Source organism: Aristolochia californica, unplaced genomic scaffold (assembly GCF_029961685.1).
Source record: "Aristolochia californica isolate CCGP_79_NKW_82.1479 unplaced genomic scaffold, dmAriCali1.0.hap1 SCAF_7, whole genome shotgun sequence".
In the NCBI taxonomy this organism is placed as follows: domain Eukaryota; kingdom Viridiplantae; phylum Streptophyta; class Magnoliopsida; order Piperales; family Aristolochiaceae; genus Aristolochia; species Aristolochia californica.
The window spans coordinates 39077509-39098568 of record NW_027182268.1 but is presented as its reverse complement, the minus strand read 5'-3'; the positions used below and the strand labels follow the sequence as shown (position 1 = coordinate 39098568).

General features: G+C 37.5%; 1 protein-coding gene across 6 annotated transcripts; it reads right to left on the bottom strand.

Annotated features, from left to right (window-relative positions):
* Nucleotides 1-27: 27 nt before the first annotated feature.
* On the bottom strand, nt 28-20596 carry LOC137937577 (protein REDUCED CHLOROPLAST COVERAGE 3-like). Of its 6 annotated transcripts, none has more exons than XM_068782666.1 (28): nt 20343-20596; nt 20068-20225; nt 19894-19955; nt 19697-19789; nt 19525-19597; nt 18556-18840; nt 18392-18453; nt 17162-17293; nt 16982-17023; nt 16339-16866; nt 16088-16242; nt 15006-15477; nt 14789-14851; nt 14597-14698; nt 13557-13874; nt 11943-12035; nt 11762-11863; nt 11568-11672; nt 10870-11003; nt 8577-8760; nt 8298-8429; nt 8087-8199; nt 7903-7984; nt 6108-7751; nt 2171-2292; nt 1952-2092; nt 1430-1523; nt 28-1070 (listed from the first exon to the last, which is right to left on the bottom strand). In XM_068782666.1, exons 2-25 carry the CDS (start codon nt 20135-20137, stop codon nt 2266-2268), a joined length of 5073 nt encoding a protein of 1690 aa, XP_068638767.1. In that variant the 5' UTR covers nt 20138-20225; nt 20343-20596; the 3' UTR covers nt 28-1070; nt 1430-1523; nt 1952-2092; nt 2171-2265. The 6 variants fall into 6 exon arrangements, with proteins under 6 accessions (XP_068638767.1, XP_068638766.1, XP_068638765.1 ...); XM_068782665.1 differs by having other exon boundaries at nt 1952-2064; XM_068782664.1 differs by having other exon boundaries at nt 1952-2292.
* Between the last annotated feature and the right edge of the window lie 464 nt (nt 20597-21060).

Below are 21060 nucleotides of genomic sequence, written 5' to 3'. Positions count from 1 at the left end.
TCTATAAAAAGAATAGGCACATCTCATTAGGGGTAGATAGATCCGCAAAAATTGTGAATGAAAACCCACAAGAACCACTGGAATAAAACGTCTTCCTTTTTTTCTCAGCTTCTCCTCCGCCTTGGATCTGGTATTCATTTACTAAAACTAGAGATTTTACTACCATGAACGAAACAGGAAATCTCCTCCTTTTTAAGTACCAGCTTACACAACTCGATTTCATCGTTAATCCGGTTCAAGCTGCTGCAAATTGATCATCCTTGAAACCCAAAAAAACGAACGCATCAATCCATTCCAATGGCCAAGACTTCATTCGTCTCCATCGCCCTGCTTGCACTCCTCGTCTGCACCCTCTTGGTCGAAGACACCCACGCCGATGGCTCTGCTGCAACAGGTGCAGTGGGATCCATTGGTGGCGCAACCAATATCCCAGTCGCAGAGCCCTTGATTGAGGAAGGAGGGGAAGAGGCGGAAGAGGATACCATGATGCTTTTACGACAGCATGCCGTCGTTGTGGGTCATTAAGAGTTTCTCAGATCAGCTCTGGATTAGCGCCGAATAAATGAATAAGGTCTACTGCATGATCATCTCCTTTTTTGTCTTCTCTTTTTTATCTTGTTGTCTAGTTTAAAGGTCAAGAGCTGAATCTGGAGGGAATGTTTAACAATAAAATGAATGGGACGTTTTAATCTCTCAACATAAGTCTATTTTTCCTCAGTTACTCATTTTTTCAAGGCTTTTTTTCTTTTTTTCTTTTTGCTTCTTTAATGCTTATTCTACTGTAAATTACTGCTAGTTCAACTAAGTAAATCAGCAAATAAGGAAAACTGATCCAATTGTCCACAATTCCACAATTCTACGATCTTGAAAAACCTACTAGTGGCATGATCGATCAAAAGGAACCAGTGTACAGACCAATGCCCTGTTCCATGACATCCAATTGCTCAATAACATATTCCAGTTTCTGGAAGCAGATCTCATTAGATACTCTTGAACTATAATCACACTTCTCAAAGGGCCTGTATTCACAAGTACTCTTGATTTCCTTAACGCAATGTCATTTGGATCTCCTGCATTTACAATGAAAATCACAAAAAATATTGCTCACGAATTCAATAAAGAACATCATTGTTGCTATAAAGAGAGAGTCATATGAGAGGGTCAATGGTCCCTCGTTGTCTTCAGTGATGGGATGAAAAAATTCAATTACATGATACCAAAGGAAACTAATGAAGACCTCAGACTACAGCCAGATACCAACTTGAAAAGCACAATAATGAAAGGAAGATATATCTATTTCATCATCTTAAGGCAAAAAGCTATATATTTTCATGAATTATAACACCCGAATGACAAACTTGATAACCCTTCAAACGTAGTAATCCAACAGCATGCATGAAAGAAGGGATCATAAAGGACATAAACTCACGGCAGTGATGGTTGAGCACTTCCATTCTCGGACCTGTTGAATTTCCTAGCTCATCTATCACACCTCCAGCAAGCTCCAACACATTGACTATTCTCTGCATGCACGATGATTTCAATATTTCATTACAAACAGAATATACCAAAATCCACCTGAAATTGATAACATTGGATTGAATGGTCAAAAAGCTCAATGAGCACTTGAGGGTGTTTTTTAGTGTGAGGTCTTGTATTCAAGTTTCACTAGGGTTCAACATTCAAATGAAAGTTCAAATAGTTGAATAGCTATAATACACCACCTCAATCTTTTTTAGTTAACAAATAAGGAACCTCGGTGGATTCAAGTGATCTTTGTAGTCCTCTTCCACTATAACCATCCTTTCTCATGATATGTGCCAGACAACTAGAAGCAGACATCAGATAAGAAGCAGCTAATACCCATTGGGAGGGAGGGGGCTTTAGAATGGTTACTTAGTGGATACAAGTGAATAAATGCCTCACTCAATGTCTCAAGAACTGTACATACCTTTCAACGATTTTATGGAAAATGGTTTTTTGGTGGTCAATGACTGTGAAAAAACAATGGCACCCCCAGGGCTAGGTTGAATGCAGCCATTGTCCAAAGGCCAAATGCACGTCCTGGCATGATATCCAAGTCATAATACCTCTTCCATGACCAAAATGTTCAGCGCGTCTACTGAAAGAAATTATCATGCCACTAGAACAATGGTTTCACAGATCTCACCTTCTCAACATGATGAAGACGCTCTAGAGAAGTCTTCTGGCTGTGAACATCCATTGGGCTGACTGGATTCATACGTGCACCAAATTGATTTGACATCACTGTATTGCTTTATTAAACTCAGCCTGAAAACAAAGATTTCAAAATCAAAATTTAATAAAGCTAATAATACACAGAGAAAGGTGCACAGGTGAAATATTCATAAATGTTACTTCTGTTCTTCAAAACATAATTGTTTAGGCTTTTGGTGATCTGAGACACAATTATGGTGAGATTTGTCGTGAATCCGAAAACACATAAAAGTTAGAAAAGAAATCGATAAAAAAAGTTCAGAAGATCTGCATATGATATGTTATTAAGAGATTATATGTAAATCAACAAACTGAAGTACAGTCACAAAATTCATTACATTAATAACCAACTACAAAATAAAATAAAACATTACATAGAAGCACAGAAAAGTTGATAACTGTTGAGAAAGATTAGGTGCAACTTTAATTTTACTGTATTGGTATTGGTGGCATCCCCTTATGAGACAGTAAAGCAGAACCAAGGATTCAGCTTTGCTGTTATTACTGAATTTCAGAACTCGGCTAACAAAGAGAAGCACAGAACTGTTATCCAACAATCTATATCTCGGTCTGCATTGTCTGTTTAGGTTTGGATTTTACCCCACCATTCTGAAGTCTGAAGTCTGTGTTCCTTTCCTCTTTTAACAAACTCGTCCAAATTCAATCATTCCAAGAGTCCTAAGATCAAGGGACTCTAGTTTTGGTCTCGTTTGAATGAGAAATGGTAAGTAAAGTGAACCTCTGGGAAGCACCTCATAAAGCTCTCTTGCTTCTGTATTCGGAAGTTATTCAAAGAGATATATAATTTATTTATCATTTTTACCCTGAGCACAGACTTACATATTTGGTTTTATTTTGTCAATTTGAACAGTCAACCTCTAATCTCTACCTCCATTGATACTATGTTATATTTTCAAAGTCATACGACTCTTTTAAAATTTGTAACAAAAAATCAATACAAAACAAGATCAAAGAACTTTTTTTTTAAAAAAAAGGAAGATAAAAGAACTTTTGCAACATCAAACAAAACAAGAAAAGAATCCAAAGAAATCCAGAAGCCTTAGAAATCAGCCCTACCAGTATCCTACATAAAAGACAAATGAACCGTCCATTAAGCAGATGATAAACTACTAAACTACCAACTTAAATGAATACTCAATTAAGCTGAAGGTATTGCACTCAGGAAAACGGGTTCAAAGACCTAATAGTAGATGCTTGCCATCTCATATTCTTGACACTGGAATATTAGACCATCATCAGTAAATTCAGCAATTGACCAATAGGTGAATTGGACAGTCATGGGAAAATGCTTACTCGTGAGAACATTCATGACATGAATAGATGTTTGATAAAAAGTTGCTGGAACAAACGAAAGATGTTTTGCAGGTGAAGATTAAAGTTTCATTACAGAAAAGAGACATGTTCAACAAGAATATCTGTGACTGTGAGATAAAAGCCTGAAATTAACTTTATAAAAATGAAATTATGAAGTCGAACATGTATGCAGTGTAGAAGCCATCGAAGTTCTATTACGAGATATAAGAGAAATTTCTTCGAAAGTCTAACAGAAGCCATTTCCAAGTGAATTATGCTGGCTATTTTCTCCAGTAAAATGAGCAAAAATGGTACAGTATATCAAGAAGTTGTGTTTGAGGCCATCATTCTTCAGCACTGACTAAAAGCACTTCAGGGATACCCCTTTCATTTATGAATCAGAGAAAGAGAATTACCTGACGGACGACGAGATTGAGAGGGAAGACAAAGGACTAAAGAATACGACTTCAATTTCTTTCATCTTTTCTCATTCACATCATCGGCTTAAATTGCCGTTTTACAGAATATACATGGAAGAATTACAAGTGATTAACGGGATTACACAATCACCGGATTTACAGGATATTTACATGATTTCTCCTTAAGGGGAGAAATCTCAGAGTAAATCTTAACACTCCCCCTCAAGTTGGTGCATAGATATCACTCATGCCCAACTTGTCAAGACAATTGTTAAAAGTTAGGTAAGACACTACCTTGGTTAGCACATCGGCAAACTGATCCTCAGATCGAACATGAGGGACTTCGATGATTCTTGCTTCTAACTTTTCTTTAATAAAGTGTTTATCAACTTCAACATGTTTAGTTCTATCATGCTGGACTGGGTTGTGGGCAATATCACATGTTGCCTTATTGTCACAATATAATTTCATAGGACTTGTTTGCTCAATATGTAGTTCTTATATCAGATTTTTGATCCATAATAATTCACATATTGCCTTGGCCATTCCCCTGTATTCGGCTTCAGCTGACGATCTAGCCACCACCTCTTGTTTCTTACTTCTCCAAGTGACCAAATTTCCACCTACAAATGTAAAGTATCCAATGTAGACCGTCGATCCTCTATTGACCCAACCGAATCGGCATCGGTATAACCTTCAATTTTCAAATCACTTCCCTTTTTAAATAAAATTCCTTTCCCTGGAGATGATTTCAAGTAGTGCAGGATACGGTTGACGGCATTCATATGTTCTTCACTTGGAGAGTGCATAAACTGACTAACCACACTTAGTACATAAGCTAAATATGGTCTAGTAAGATACATTAACCTCCCAACTATTCTCGGATAACGTTCCTTGTTAGCAGGGACTTGATCTGAATGTGTTCCCAGTTTCAAATTTTCTTCCATAGGAGTACTGACTAGACTACATGCCAGTTTCCTTCAATAAATCCAAAGCATATTTTCGTTGAGATTAAAAAATTCCCTCCTTGGATCGTGACACTTCAATACCAAGAAAAGATTTTTAAGTAGTCAAGATCTTTTATTTCAAACTCTCTTGCAAGATGACTTTGCAATGCTTTTTTTTCTTCTAGATCATACCCAGTTACTATCATATCATCAACATACACAATAAGACTTGTGATGGCCTCCTTGTTATATTTCAGGAAGAGAGTATGATCTGAGTTGCATTGCTTGTATCTGATAGATTTCATAAAATTTGTGAACCTTCCAAACCACGCCCTCGGAGACTGCTTCAAACCATATAGAAAGGTTCAAACTCAGCTGGGTTCGATGCTACCCTTATGCTCAATTTTAAGTAGAGGTCATGCCCAATTTTATGTAAAATGGATGCCCAATTTTATGTAAAATGTATGTATAATTTTATATACAATTTATTTGACATGTATTTTTTGAAAAGTTTTAAATGTATGTTGGAACTCAAACTTGAGACATGTAATTTTTTAAAAGTTTTAAATGAATCTTGAAGCTCGAGCTTGATAACAATTTTAGGCTCGAGGCTAGGCTCGGCTTGAGCTCGAGTTCGAAATATTTAAATCAGGCTTGGTTCGAACATAGGCAGGTTCGGGCTCGGCTCGGCTCGATGCCACCCCTAGAGTACTGGCTGGTGGTGGCGCCAATCAGTGGCGGAAAACGGAACTCCTGTAATCGAGCCTAAAAATCCTTGGAAAAAACGACTCGACCCACCGGTGACGTCGTGCCAAAATAAAAAACTAGTATTATTTGGAGCCAACCTACTCTGAGACTCTTGTTAATTTGAGATGAGTCTGAGACCCCTGCCATGATATCAGAGCTTCGGTTAAAAACAGTTTCCGCAAACCTTTTGTATTAAATTTGATCATACAAATGTGATACAAATATGATCAAGAAATATGTTAGTTTATACATGTGAAAATAAAATTTTTCGAAATTATTAGGATAATATTGTGGATACAGTTTTGATGGCAAGTGTAGATAATAGTACTTGCTTGTACTTAACTAGAGGCATAATGATTGAGATACACTAAGAAATCAAGTTCAAAAAACGATTTCATTATTCATGATCTGAAACAAAAATAAATAAAAATCAATTTACTACCAGAGTGTTTCCCTTGGTCGCTGTGCAGATTGACTGTTGAGAATATAAACCATTTACCGGATTGCTGAATTTCTGTTTATTTCTTCTCCTCTTGGCAACTAATGTGAATCCTTCTCTATCCTTGATAGTTTTAGCCGAGTCACCACGTCTATTCAATCCATGATCAGCGGCACTTTCACGGGTAACTCTAATGTTTCCGCTCTCTCCACATGTATAGCCTGAATTTTCTGCCTTCTCCTGACTATCATGATTTTCACTTGAGGAGTCCATATTATGCTGAACGGACTTAACAATGAAACTAAGCAATATCTGTCTTGCAAGCTCAGACTTTTCTGTATTACAGCCAACGCTGTTTGTTTTTGCATCTTTACCTTTGGGAACTGTTTGCAGACTTAGTTTCTTCTCTTCATTCAACTTAGTACTCAAATTAGTTAAAGACTGCGACTGGTTACTCATATCAGCTTCAGGATGCTGTAATGAAGCTTTTCTTGGGACAAACTCAGCAGCGTCAGGGTTCATAGCTTTGGGAGGGCTCAAGTTGCTCCTTTTGGCAATAGCATGTTCACCGTGAAGATGACTAGGTATGACTCGGTACGAGTAACCACTTCTGTAATACATAGGTGACCTAGGCCCATAAGGGCGTCTCGAAGAAACTGTCAGAGGTGGAAGAGTCCCCTGATCATAGCATCCTTCCACTCCCATTGAATTGAATGAATGTCCAATCAAAGACATTGACCCTGGATTGAATGGCTGAGCTGAAGCCGAGAGCTTGCTCCCATTTATTTCTGTTCTCTTCTCCTCACTAGACAAGTCCACACCCTCTTCAACCTTGGGATCGGCTGTCTCCATGTCACATAAAGATGATTCCACAGTAGAAACATTGTTTTCAAATTCGTTCTCACTGACAGGTTTCCCTTCTTCTACTCCAACATCGGGTACCGTGGTATCAACTACCTCCTTACCTTCCTCTTGGCTCTCCAATGCTGCCTTTAAGACTGTACCAGGTGGTGCAATGGCAACTTCCTTGTAAGACAAAGCTTTTGAAGCAACTACAGTGAGATTTGATCTTTCAGAAGGCAATTTGCTAACAGTTTTAACAAGTCTTGAGCTCTGATTCAATTCAACTCTCTTTAAAGGATTCAAGACAGAAACCTTGTTTGGGTCCTCCCCACTCTTCAAGCTTGACTCTCTCAAAACCTTCCCGACAAAAATATCCAAATGAACCTTGTCCGAGTACTCTTCAACCTCTGAGCTAGACCTCTTCAAAACCTTCCCTGCTGCAGTATTTGTACTTTGAGGTGATGATGCAGTTTTACTCCTCTTATAGTTGCCATCTCGATATCCTGAAGGCTCAGAGTTGTTAATGTTAATTTTTTCTAGAGCTGGTCTTCTTTGGCCAAACTTTTGTGCCCCAATGTTTCCTGTGCGCCCTTTTGTCGTAGCTTCTAGCCATCCTTCATCTGATACTTCGTCTTCTAGTGGCATCTTATCCACTCTTACTGCTGCATCCTTGGTGGAATCCGTATTTTCTTTTAACTTCTCTTGGGGCAATTCATCTTGACCTTCTTCACTTCCCATGTTTTTAATAACAGATTCGGCTGTTGAAATACCATCAACTCTTTCTTTGGATTGTCTATCACCAATCTGCATTACCCATCAAAGAACATCAGAAAGAGAACAGATGAATCTGTCAAGAAAACTTTTTGTCAGTCCACCAGAACAATGACCATATGCACATCAAGTTTGAAGTTCTTCTTGTTTATCAATGTTAAGGTTATGAGGCTGGTTTAACTACCTTTGCTCGCCTTTGTTTCTTCAGCAAGTCTCTTCCTTTTGAGTTCTGATCTGGGTTTATGTAGTCAAGAAGATCTGATACACTGATCACATTATGTGTTACAGTTCAAATTATGAATGTATTTTAAGTAAAATGCAAATTATTTATGCGACTTTGCAGAATAAGTTGAGTATATTGTGAGTACCTAAGATGACCTTTGCTTGCAATGGACGAATCTGGCTTAGGAGTTCCATTTCGGGCCGCCTCTTGTTGCTCCAAAACTTTTGTTTCAAAGTACTCTAGCCATGCAGCAGCATCCTGCATGGGAGAATAGCAAGCTTAATTTTCAACATGACACTTTACCAGTAAAATTAAATCCAGTATACCATATCCAATTTGTCATGAGGAGGACCAACCTGAGTCCGAAGATCTTCACTGCCTAGTTTTGCTTGAAGTATCTGTAATGTGGTTTGCTCATGTTGCATACTGAGGGAGTAAGCATCCATCAGGGACAGAGCTATGGCTATTGCATGATAGCTTGCAGCAGTCTGACAGATAACAGCATGAAATTTTGATAAAACCAGTTAGTTCATCATTAATTTTCCACAGATTTAGTGTAAGTATAATTAACTTCAGTTATAATTTGTAGATTCTTCTTGATGGCAAGGAGTAGTCATGAGTTTCAATCTATAGACCTGAATGTGATCAGCTCCTAATAATCTTTGATTGCACTTAAGAGCCTCATGAAGGTATCTGAGTGCAACATGAACATTTCCCATGCCTTCTTCCATCATGGCCATGTTTATATAGGTTGCAGCAGTATTTGGATGCGACAGTCCACATGTGAAATAGAGAAGGTACAATGCACGATTGACATATCTGAAAACATAAGAGAACAGAAACAGTTAAAAGTGCATTACTCTGCCATTTCTTAATATGATAAAATTTTCATTTATTTGTTGTCAGTAAAAGCAGACAGTTATAGATCAAACCTCAACAAAATATGTACTAATCATCAGATGGTTTTATATATTTTCTTTAGCAAATAAAAATTTACACTAAAGCACTTAGAAAGGCCAAATTTTGATTCGTTGTCTGCTCTGCAACTCTAAGAAGAACCAAAAATTTCCATTTATTTGTTGTCAGCAAAGTTGCAGTTAAACCAAACGTTAGAACAAGTATGTACTAAGTAGTAGGACATTTTAAATCTTTGCTGCAGTAAGTAAGAATTTGAGATTGAGAAGTATTTAGAAATGCCCAAATCTGACTCATAGTTTGTTCAGTCGACACTAAGAAAATGCACATGCAAACTCAACCAATTTCGGATGCCTACTATATAGCTACATTTGAAAAGTAACCACGGTGACTAATATAATTTTTTTTTATGGAATGACTAATATAAATTATAAAATAATGTGAAACATAAAACCAAAACAAAAGCCATTACCCATAATTATAAAAGCATAAATTGCAGGTAGGCAAACCAAACTAAATCCTATAATTAGATGCCTTACTCAGATTAAATTTGTTCATTTAGCACTTTATATTTGTAGTACGAATATACCACATGTCTATTAATTTCTCAAAAGCAATGTCAAGAGAAGTTACCTAATTACATAGGTAACCAGGACACTTGCCTAGGGTAATAAAATTCCAAAAAGCAGAAAAACTATAAATACGACAAAATTAGGAAAACAAGGTAAAGCAGGTAGGAAGAATTTTTTAAAGTTAATATTTATCAACCTGCAACTTAACTAGTCAAACAGAAAAATAAAAAATTATAGAAATAATTGCCAGGATGCAAATTTATCATATAAATCTAGATAAGATGCTAGAAAATAAGAACCATAATTCTCTTCATACTAATATGATGCAGGATGAGTGTCAGGCAGTTGCAGCGAGGGAGAATTGGGGAATATAGAAGGAGAAGAAGAAGAAAGGAAGAGAGGGAGAAGAAGAACAGCGGGAGGAAAAAGTTTTAATCCAATCAATCAATAATACTCAATTACATGCATAACGGGTTTATAAAGTACCCAAAACCCTAGAATATTTTAAAATAACCAAAATACCCCTGATAGTAAAATTGTCCCTAAAGACCAAAATACCCCTAATTACTTCTAAGGACAATACAAAATAAAATAAATCTATCCTAAACGCTTAACTCCTCAACTACAATGTAATGAGTCTAGTCGTAGTCCGGTGTCTCCGAGTATAGACTCGTGTAATCAGTGGCACATGAGAGATGTCCCCATCAACTCTCCCAGGCTAGGAAAAACTTGACCTTGTCAAGTCGGATTCCTGCAGACTATGGTAATACTCGAACAAATCAGGATCCAACTGCTGTAATGTGTCCTTGGTAATCCATGTGCAGTCAGAATCTGGTCACCCTGCCCATCACACTAGGAAACGTTGACCGTGGCACTTTAAGGACTAGAAGAAAAAAAATCAGATGGCTAACTCTTACTTTCTTGTCTTCCGGTGAAAATGCTCAAACACATTATCTTAAGTAGTTATCCAGGCCAAAAAGACTTTAGCACTTAATCAAGCATGACTTTTTAAACAACCATAGTTATGTAGAAAATCCAAGCAGTGGACTTTGTGGTGGCTCTTGTTGAACCTCTTTCTGTAGAAAATCCAAGAACTGGACTTTGTGGTGGCTCTTGTTGAACCTCTTTCTGGAAATGGTGAGAGTTGAAACAGTTATCCCACTTTTTAGAACACAAGATCTGATAATTCATCCCAGTTGAATAATCAACATCATCAATCCCGCAAGACATGTTACAGAAATAGATTTATAAGGGAACTTGAAAAATGAGGTTTAATTAAAAGCTGACTCAAAGAATTCAATGGATTAGAAACGGACATGGCATGAACACAGATGAGCAGATAGTGTTTTGAAAGCAGTAGCATTAAGTCTTAAGTATTACATTGATTAAGATCACCTTTAACAAGTCAAAAGGAAGAAATAGTGACCTATCCTAAACTTACTTCAATGATAGCTCGATGTGTTGCAGACGATAGTAAAAAACAGATAGATCCCCATAGCTCTTCATTGTATCTGGGTGATCAAGGCCAAGTTCCCTCTCATTGATATCAAGAGCCTTCTGTTGATAAATAGTCGCCTGTGAAAAAATATAAATGTAAAACTCTATTTCATAGAATGAAAAGAAGTTCAGACCACTGTTAATGCCTAAAAGACTCGTTCATCAGTATATTAGCCTTGTCAAACTTTCACAAAGGAACAAATAAAAGATATGCTACTACTGTAATGTAAACTCATCAGAGAACTGTTTGGCACAGCCACTGGGGATCTGTAGAGCATTAATACTTCTTATGTCAACACAGATCTAAGAAATTATCTAAGTAAAATTAACCTTTGCAAGCATACAAATTGAGATATTGTGCATGTTACTGTTTATCAGTAACCACAAATTTTGGCAGAATTTTTCACATGAAACCTTTTCTTACCACAATCCAAACAGTTAGATTGGAACTTCATTATATTTGTTAGGGAAAGGACAAAAAATAAGAGATGGGGACATGTGAAGATGTCTTGCTTGGATATGAGTTCCCTTAATAAAACAAACATGCTGAAAAATGTATTTACATAAAGATGCGTAAAAGAGCTATATATAGAGAATGAAATGGTGGAAATTTTATTCAAATACTACTCGCTCTGTAGTTACCTGATTAAAATCCCCTGTATGATAAAGAACAACAGCTAACAGACTGTATGCACTAGCTGTCAGACGGTGGTAGGGCCCACATACTGCAATCATCTTTGAGAGTGCCTTCAAATTTAAATATCTCAAGAACATCAATGCATACACCAAGACCAATCATAAATTACAGTGCATTTGATGGAAATTGATTTATTCACCTTTGTCCCATAGTTAACAGCATCCTCTAGCTTTCCTTTGTCTAAAGAAGTCTTAGATGATTCCAACAAGGTCCGCCCATCTGCTGAGGAGCATGCTACATGCTATAGAACATAATAATATCTTGTTAAAGCCACCTGTAGATATTTGACTAAAAATCGACGAGATACTTGAAGATCTTACTTTATACACGGGAACCATGCTGATAACATCAGATTTTTTAAAAGGGTCCGGGCTGTCCATATCATAATCTTTAGGAGTCAACTCCAGTCCAACCTAAACAAATCAAGAAATAGATAAGTAAGCAAAGCATTTAAATAGATTTTCATCATCATTTATCATTTGTAAAATAAGATAGAAGAAGAATTATGGAGCAAGAAAGTGGACGAGGAGAAGAGAAATAGGAGAAGATGCTGCAAGAAAGAACAGCCTCATTAGGGGTTTCCATACAACCCCTAATCTCTTTATTAAATCATTTACGTGACTTATAAGGAAAATATCTATATTACCCCTATTATATATATCAATACCAGCCACAAAATAGTAACGAAAAAAGGTAAAATTTACATCATTGGACATGTCTAACTGATATCTTCCTTTCTAGAACTTAAGTTATAATACACCATAGTAAAATTACTAAAATTACTGAAATACCCCTGAATTTTAACACTCTCCCTCAAGCTAGGGCACATAGATCCACCAATCTCAACTTGGAACAAAAGTTGAAGAAGGGACGCTTTCCAAAGGCCTTAGTGAACAAATCTCCAATCTGATTCATGGTCCTTACATATGGAGTAGTCACCTTACCACTTAATACTGCACCATGAATAAAATGGCAATCCACTTTTGTTTGTAGACTATTGTTGATTGGTTATCACATTTAAGTTCCATTGGACCATCCCCCCCAAACCAAACTCCTATAACATAAATTTGACCCACATAAGCTCACTTCTAGTGTGCGCCATCATTTTATACTCAGCCTCAACACTAGATCAGGCAATTACATCCTGTTTTCTACTCTACCAACTGATAAGGTTGCCTCCTACGAACACACAATACTCTGTAGTAGATTTTTTGTCTAACTTCGACCCTGCACAGTCAGCATCTAAATAATCGACAATATTTAAGCATCCATATGATTCATAACACAACCTCTGGATAGATGGGTTTCTTGGAAAAAAATAGATTTCAGATTGTCCCAAATCTCCTTGGATGTATTACAGCTCATAACCTGATCACTGGGGCTTTCTTCCATACCGTTTACTAGCCAACTCATAACTTGGTTGTCTTCTACTTCCCAGTCATCATTAGGAGGGGTATAAGGAACTTCACTAAGAAATTTCAGCTTCCTTTTGTCCTTTAGAAACATCTCTCAAGCAGTTAACATAATTCTGTTCATTCAGCTTAAGAGATGTTATTTGAATAGCATGAGATTCCTTGGAATCTAAACTAACCGAGATCTTGCGAACAACTTCACTGGTATCTGCAACCAACCTCAACAAATTCTTAACAAAACATGCTGGAATGTAATATCAAAACAACCAACACAAACATATCAATTACAGCCATAAACAGTAACAAAAAAGGCAAAAATTACATCATTGGACATGTCTAACTGATATCTTCCTAACTAAAACTTTTAACACACAATAAACCACAGTAAAATCACCAAAATACCCCTAAACTTTAACATCATTCTTGAAATATCTTCCTCGTACTCCAAAATGATATAATCATTCAGAATAAGGAATATATAGAAAATTTAACATTCCGATAAATCTAATAGCAGGATGATACCTTGTGACAAACCCCACGAAGAATTGAGAACTTTCTCAAATGTTGAAAATCATCTCTTAAATTCCAATTATATCTTTTCTTGAGAAAGGTTCGTAACCATGCCATCTTCAGAACATATAACTCATTCAATTCATGATCAACGTTTTGCATTGGACAGGAGCCCAGCAATATATTCAAAGCTGCAGCTATTGCAGAAGATAACTCATCGATATTCTCCACAGCAGACACAATAGCCTTTAGTAAGTGCTTGAATGCTCGAGTAACCATTTCATGGATACAAAGACCTTGTATGTGAGGGAGTTTTTCTGATAGTTCAACCTGGTCATTGGCATGAAAAAATAAATTTCTCAAAGTTAAAATAATGATTCTGTTAGAGGTATTATGAAGTAGTCCCATAGAGATGCCCCTTATTTCATAATGCAATTAATTGAAAATATTATGGTCCTACATGCAATTATCAAGCAGGACGTTCGGTTCAGGTAACACTCCTCCAAGGCTAAAATTACAAGCACAAATCTCTTCACTATTTGGAAAATCTAACAAGAATAATGCAGAAAGTCTAAGATTTGATGTGATTCTAGAAAAAATCTGAACTACATCTTTAACTGCTAGTATACGAGGTAAACATATGCAAATATATACCAGGAAGGAGCCATAAATAAATATAAAAAATTCGTGCAAGTACATTGTTGTTTGTTCATATTTCTGAAAATTCTAATCCTGCACGTGTTTTTTATTCTTTAGTGTTAGCAGCTTGTTCCCATGTATAATGCAGTAAACTCTGCACTTTTTAGAGGAAATTGTTAACTCCACTTGTAAAGAAATTTTCATGTGTTTACTTAGCTAACTCCATCACTTGGATCCTCTCTCCCTTCCCTGCAACAGTCCCTACTCACTACATCTACAACTGACACTATCATCCTGCAGTTTCCTATGGTCTTTTTCATTTACTACGAAATTCAGGAAGCTGAAATTTGTGATTATTTGCACGCTAACAAACATAACAACCTTCAGTATTGAAAAAGTGTTCGTATTCTCACCACACGACCTAAGGAATGCATTTGGAGTCCCCTTGTGTGCATGAAATCAGTAAGTGTGCACCCATCAACTGGAGAGAGTTCAAGTGACCCAAAATCTGCCACCTGTTAAGAGCAACAATGCTGGCTAATAAATGATGTGCTTTAAGCAAGCATCACAAAAAAAAAGACCATCATATGAAATATAAGGATTACCAGCTTTGGTAAAGCAACATCATCATAATACATGTGAGCTAATCTGGTTAGCTCATCCAGTGACTGTTTGAAAGCAGTTAAGAAGACAAGCTATTAGTATACCGCCAATGCCAGATATAAAAAAATAGCACAATGTTCTTCAAAAAAGAAAAAAAGTAAAAAAGGATAGATATCAACAGAGAGACTCTCATAACCATTATTTTAAAAATTATATGACCTTTGTATGAAGACCAGTCCCAGAATCCCACAGCTTTCTAAAAGCCTCTTCAGCAACCAGTTTCTTTATTGCAGTTTCACTTGATATATCAGAAGGCTCCCCAACACATGTGGTATCAAAATCTGATGCTTTACTTCTTGAATCAGAAAGGCCGTTCTGTGCATCTGATTTCTTTTTTACCTTCTTCAAGGGTTCAAACTGCTTTCCCAGTCCTTTAACGGCTGGCTGAAGCTTAGTATCTTTCTCACTCACCTTTGCATCGTTCTCACTGCTTGATGATGTTTCCTTATTCTGTAAATGTTGTATCCAGCATGCACCAAGTTCCCATCTGATAGTTCTCTGTGTACAAGGCAAGCTCTCCTGTAATTTTTCCAAGCTATCACAAAGAACTCTCTGCACTAAACTTTGAGCTGCTTTCAGGCCATCTGGAGAAGAAGGATAACAACATTCCTTTTGGAGCAGGATTCTTAAGCTGCAAAAGAAGTTCACGATAATTTTTTTCTTTCTTTCAGTATGAAAAAGGGGTTAACGGTTAATGTGCAGATTGCTCCAACCAAGATGCAGATTTAGGAATTCGGACAATGCTAAAATCTCAGAGATAATAAATGTATGTGGTTCTAGACATTACAAGATTTTCTTAACTTTGGAAAACATAAAAGTTGAAGCATGCAATACACGTTGTCAGTAAAAAGAATAAAATGTTTCACATGTATAGATAGTATGCATGATTAGCAAAGACAAACAAGCAGTGAAAATTCTTCTAATGGAGAAACATCAGAAATGAGAACAAGAATAACCGTAAGTGACCCATCCACATATAGGTCCAAAATAGAATGTCTAGGATTTTTTAGTTGCACATAACATATGTAATTTTTTAATATCATGTTGGACCCTATTTACATTTTAATGAGTAAACCTTAGAATCTTATACTAGTTTATAATGCATCCATTCCCATCAGTGTAGGTCATAGCAGCAGGTCTGTTGCTGTGCCCATCCACTGAAAAGTTGTAGTTTCATGCTTCAACTGAAAGGAAAAAGAAGACATACATATCATTGTACTCCACCAACCTAGTTCACATACCTGTTAACGTTCAATGCATTAGCACCACCATTTGGGTGATCCTCAATCTCAAAGTCTTTCACTGGATAATCTAATTTCTTGATATCACCAGACACTTTCACAACAGCCGTGTATCCACAATACCTAACAACCACAACGCCTAAGGTAGTAGTATCCTGCATGGAAACTATAATTATTCACTCTTCATATGATGATGGAGGGTATCGAATGTTATAGCAAGACAAGAATTAGAGGAGATTGTGTCTTCTTACATGAACAATAACATTTTCATCTGCAGTTATCCCCTTAAGGAGATTCCTTCTTGAGACCTCTTTAATTGTCATACCAGGCATATGACTACAATCAATTTTCTCATTGACCTTCAAACTTGTATCTGCCGGGTGTCTCTTCACAACTACATATAAATCACCAACTTGCTCTTCACATAGTATCGGATCTGAAGGAGCTTTCTGTGCAACTGAGATTTCCTGATTTATGATTCGACGAATTAAAGAAACTGCTTTAGTTACAGATACATCTACAAACAAAGTATGCAGCAAAAAGGCCTTCCGATCACGGATTTGTCGCTCATCCTCTGTTTTGCAAGGAAGGCTTGCCAGAATAGAAAAATCTGTAGCCCAAGGCCTATGATCAAATTTTCCATCTTGAGCCTGACCACCACCACTACCACCCCAGTTTTTGTCTTCCATAGGTAGAGATGGAAATTTGGATGGAGATTCAGCAACAACTGGAGGGACCAACCACGTATTTGCACGGAAGCCATATGGAAGATTTCCAAACTGGAATTCAAATGAAAAACATCAAAGTTTAAAAAGAAAAAAGCTGTGTCCTTAACCAATCAAGAAATTCGTGTGCCGCATCCCAAGGTTTTCTAAAAATAAAATTGAAGGTCACCTTATTGTGTTCCTCAAAAGCTTTCATCAAGGAGTCATAAGCCTGCAATTTGGAGGAATATAAGCATAATGACAAACATATTTTACAAAAACAAGTGATGACAAGCTGAACCATGAGTTCAAGTCATAGAAACGTCAACTGAAGCACTATTGACAATAGAATAGAATTTCAATTACCCACATTGGCAAATGCCCTACTCAGCTGTTGTAACAGATCCACCAGTGAATGACTTAGGAGTAACTGCTTTCCCACAGGGTAGAAGCCTTTAACAGATGCGACCAAATTTACCAATTTCCCATTGCAAATCTTGACCTGCATGTCCTTACTTCACTTTATAGACAGACTACTAATCAAATTGACAAGGAAAATATGATGAGAAAAAAATCATGCAAATTATATTGATGACTAAATTTTGGGATCATGCTCAGTCATAAATAATAAAAACATCTGTATTTTATACACAGAACCCATCAACAAACAATAATGATAAAAATAATTATAGTAAATTATTATTATTATTACTACTATTTGAACTTCATTACTGGCACATGCAGTAGGCTCCTAGGCCTTGTCAGATTTGAGACAACGACTGCAGGTTAGGAACATCACCCAATAATTCATTGAGGCGAAACCCAGAAACTTACTATTATTTATTTTTCTTACTTATTAATATTGTTAATATCACATTCTTATTATTGTTATTATTATTATTATTATTATAGTATTACATTACTATTATTATTATTACCATCATCACCATCATTATTATGATCAAATCATACTGGCTCTTCCAATCTGTCCTCTTTCTAAGTATAGAGGCACATGTTAATGTTAATTCTTAACTGTTATCAAGTTAAGAAATATGGATATCGACAAATGGAATTCACAGTTTTGATATTTGCATACAATTTTTTTAACACAACTTTCTTACAATGTTGCTTTCAAACCCAAAGTTAAAGCTCAAGATGACCTGGTTAAACTTCTTTCCAACATAACATTTTCAACTTTTTTGTTTTTTTTTAAATGGTGGCATTTTCATAGATTATCCGACCGACTACAAAAAACAGAACACCTAACATCAATATTAGCCTCAGCGGTTAAGATTTTGATTTTCATCCTTCAGGCGCCCGTTAACATTCGGTTGCATTCCAAGTTGTGATGGCCAACATGAGCGATACAAAGGCAAAACTCAAAAGCCGACACCAAGATCCCGAGTGTCACTGTGACATGTGTAGAACACTAGCACTAATATTGCGGCCGACACTTTGCAGTGATCCATCAGATAAAATATTTATTTAATATCAAAACTGCAGAGCTGTTGGAGGGTCCGCGTTTAACCTATACCTCGGATCTAAAAAAAATCGATAAATTAAGTGCAGTAAAAACCCTAAAACAGAGAAGAGCACGCACCTCAATTTCGAAAAATTCGCCCTCACGCCTCTCTTCATCTCGGCGATCGCATCTCTTCATAACTGCGGACAAAAAGCTCTGAGTCCGATCCATTGTTTTACCAATCATAACAAAACTAATTTCTCAAAACAGATCAAATACATTCAAACGAATAAAATACTCACAAAAAACAGGCGGAGTGAGGTGGGAGGAGGAGAAGAAATCGTAGAAATTGGAGAGGTTGGGGATCGGCTGAATGGCAGCCATATCGAACTGCTCCGAAATCGGAGAAACTCGGCCATTGGCATCCAATACGGAGCGACTTGCCGGTGACTGACATTTCCCGTTGGCCGAGTTTGGCTGTTTTCTGGACTTCGCGGTCGACTTACTCCCGAAGCACGTTGTGCAGGCGACGATGTCTAGCAGCCTCCGCACGTGTGCAACAGCTTGTTCTTCCTCCGTGTAGTCCTCTGCATAGCGACAACAACCCAGGTCAGACCCGTTTCCCGAGGGTAGTACCGTCACAAATAGTCGTCAGCCATCCACCAACCAACCCACGCGCCATACGTGGACGGCGGCTTTATCGCACATGTTGGACAGCAATCATATTATAGACTGCATAATGATTAATTAACAGAAAACCTTTGCCATGAAGGGGTACGGAATGAATGTGAGATACTGGTTGGCGCACTCATTGCGCAGTCCCTAGGAAAAACCGCGCCAAAATATGCTCTCACCGATTTATCTTTCATCGTCTTCCAAATTTGCCTGTAAAACAGTGAAGTAACGAATTCCCAATACTGATTTGACAGCGGAAGATATTTCTTGGAAGCTGATCGTGGCGGTCATTAGTTTTACTAAATCCGATCAACTGAGACGAGGGGTGTAATTTCAGTTCTGCCAACAACTAAAACGGTGTGCAATTATTTGATGCCTAGTTATTTACGAGAAAGACGGCGGAAACTCCGGCGGACTGTCGGTTGATCGCAGCCAAAAAAAAAAAAAGTGATAGGAAATATCAACCCCGTTTCTGTAGAGTCCATTCAATTCGTTAAGCGAGGATTCCAAGGAAACGCGACAAATCTATTGCCTGTTATTTTTAAGGGATTAAATGTTTTGATTTGAACAGGGAATCTTGTAGCATGATCACTGACCTTCCACGATCTTTAAGGAGCAGGGCTTCAAGGAAACGATATCAGCAGAATCCTTGAGTCTCCGTCCGCGGCTCTGTAAATAGCAATGTGCAATATCTAAGCCATGGAGTAATATTTACAAATGACTTGGAGATAGAGACTGGAAATGATCTGTAAGGAGCTCGCAATCAACCTCATGAGCCAGCGAATAATTGGTGAAATGGCAGGTCTCAATATGCACAGCCAGGAGCCGTCTCACATCAATTATCTTATCAGTGGAGATACCCTGCAGTTACAATGCATGATACCAGCATTACAGAGGAAAAGAGAGACAAAGAGGAAAAGAATAGGGGGGAAAGCAGAAGCAGAAGAACAGTGCTGCGGAAGTACCTTGAGTATCACTTGAGAATCATAAGGAGTAAGAACAGTAACGTCAATGATACTGGGCACCACTGAAACGGGAAGAAGACAAATAAATAAATAAAACTGCTTACATGAATTTGAAAACAGTAGGATTTCATGAAACCCAGTTCAACAACTGTGTAGAATTGTCAAATGTCAGACCTTTCTCTTCTTTCTTCTTCTTCTCTGCTCTGCTTTTGTTACCCTTAGCACGCCCAGCTTTGGGGGCCATTCACCAGAAGAAAGAAAATCCAGCTAATTCGGGAAGAGCAGGAACTGAAAAACCCTTTTGCAAAGTTCGGTCTACCACCAAATTAGACCTATCAAACATCAGATAAGAAACGGTGTCTTCAGAAAAAGTCTAATGAAGAAGAACGGAGTATGCAGAAAGAGAAAAAAGGAAGACGGATGAGCAGCTGAAGCCCGGAAGCATTTACAGGAGAATCCATAAAAGATGAGTTGAAGATAGGATAAGGGTTTTAGGCAACCCTTCAATGGATCTGTGAGAAATCTCAGCCTCTCGTTCCCCTTCCCCACGTCCTGCCCCCTCTCACTTTTCTTGGGTCTCTTCACTCGCCTCCCAGCTTTTAAGAGCGAGAGAAGATGACAATGGAGACGAAACTGGTTATCAGAAGACGATCGTTGAATCGCGACACGTGGATGGCGGAGACGGATTTGGTAGCATACGGAAGAGGCTTTTGTTTTATCACCTGTTCGTACCTTGGGGGGCAGAGGTGTCTGAGCTCTGAATTACAGAGGAGAGAAGGAGATGAATCTCTTTTTTATCGAATCGTCTGGCACATTTTCCTTGGCAGCGGAGACTCACTCCAGCTTTAATTATTCTCTTAACTTTATTTTTTAAATATTGTAGGGGATCCAGCGCTTAGATAGATTCCGATTGAATTTCCTCTATATTAAACTCCACAATTCTTGCCGGTCTCTGCTGGAGACACGGAATCTCAGCCTCCCCTGGCCGGAACGAGACACTTGCAACAACCAAAGTTTGATTAAAACTAATTACATTCAGATCCTGTCACCAAATTCTCCGAGTTATTATACACAGAGTGTGAATGAATTTATCCTCTAACAGAAAAATAGTCAGTTATGATCGATTGATCATTCTAAATACTGTTTTTTGTAAAGGGGTAAATAACG

Coding starts and splice junctions, on each gene's coding strand:
- LOC137937577 (XM_068782664.1), bottom strand. CDS start 20,137: ATGGCCCCCAAAGCTGGGCGTGCTAAGGGTAACAAAAGCAGAGCAGAG. Junction 19,956..20,067: donor GAAGAAGAAAGAAGAGAAAG/GTCTGACATTTG, acceptor TTCCCGTTTCAG/TGGTGCCCAGTATCATTGAC. Junction 14,852..15,005: donor GGACTGGTCTTCATACAAAG/GTCATATAATTT, acceptor GCTTTCAAACAG/TCACTGGATGAGCTAACCAG.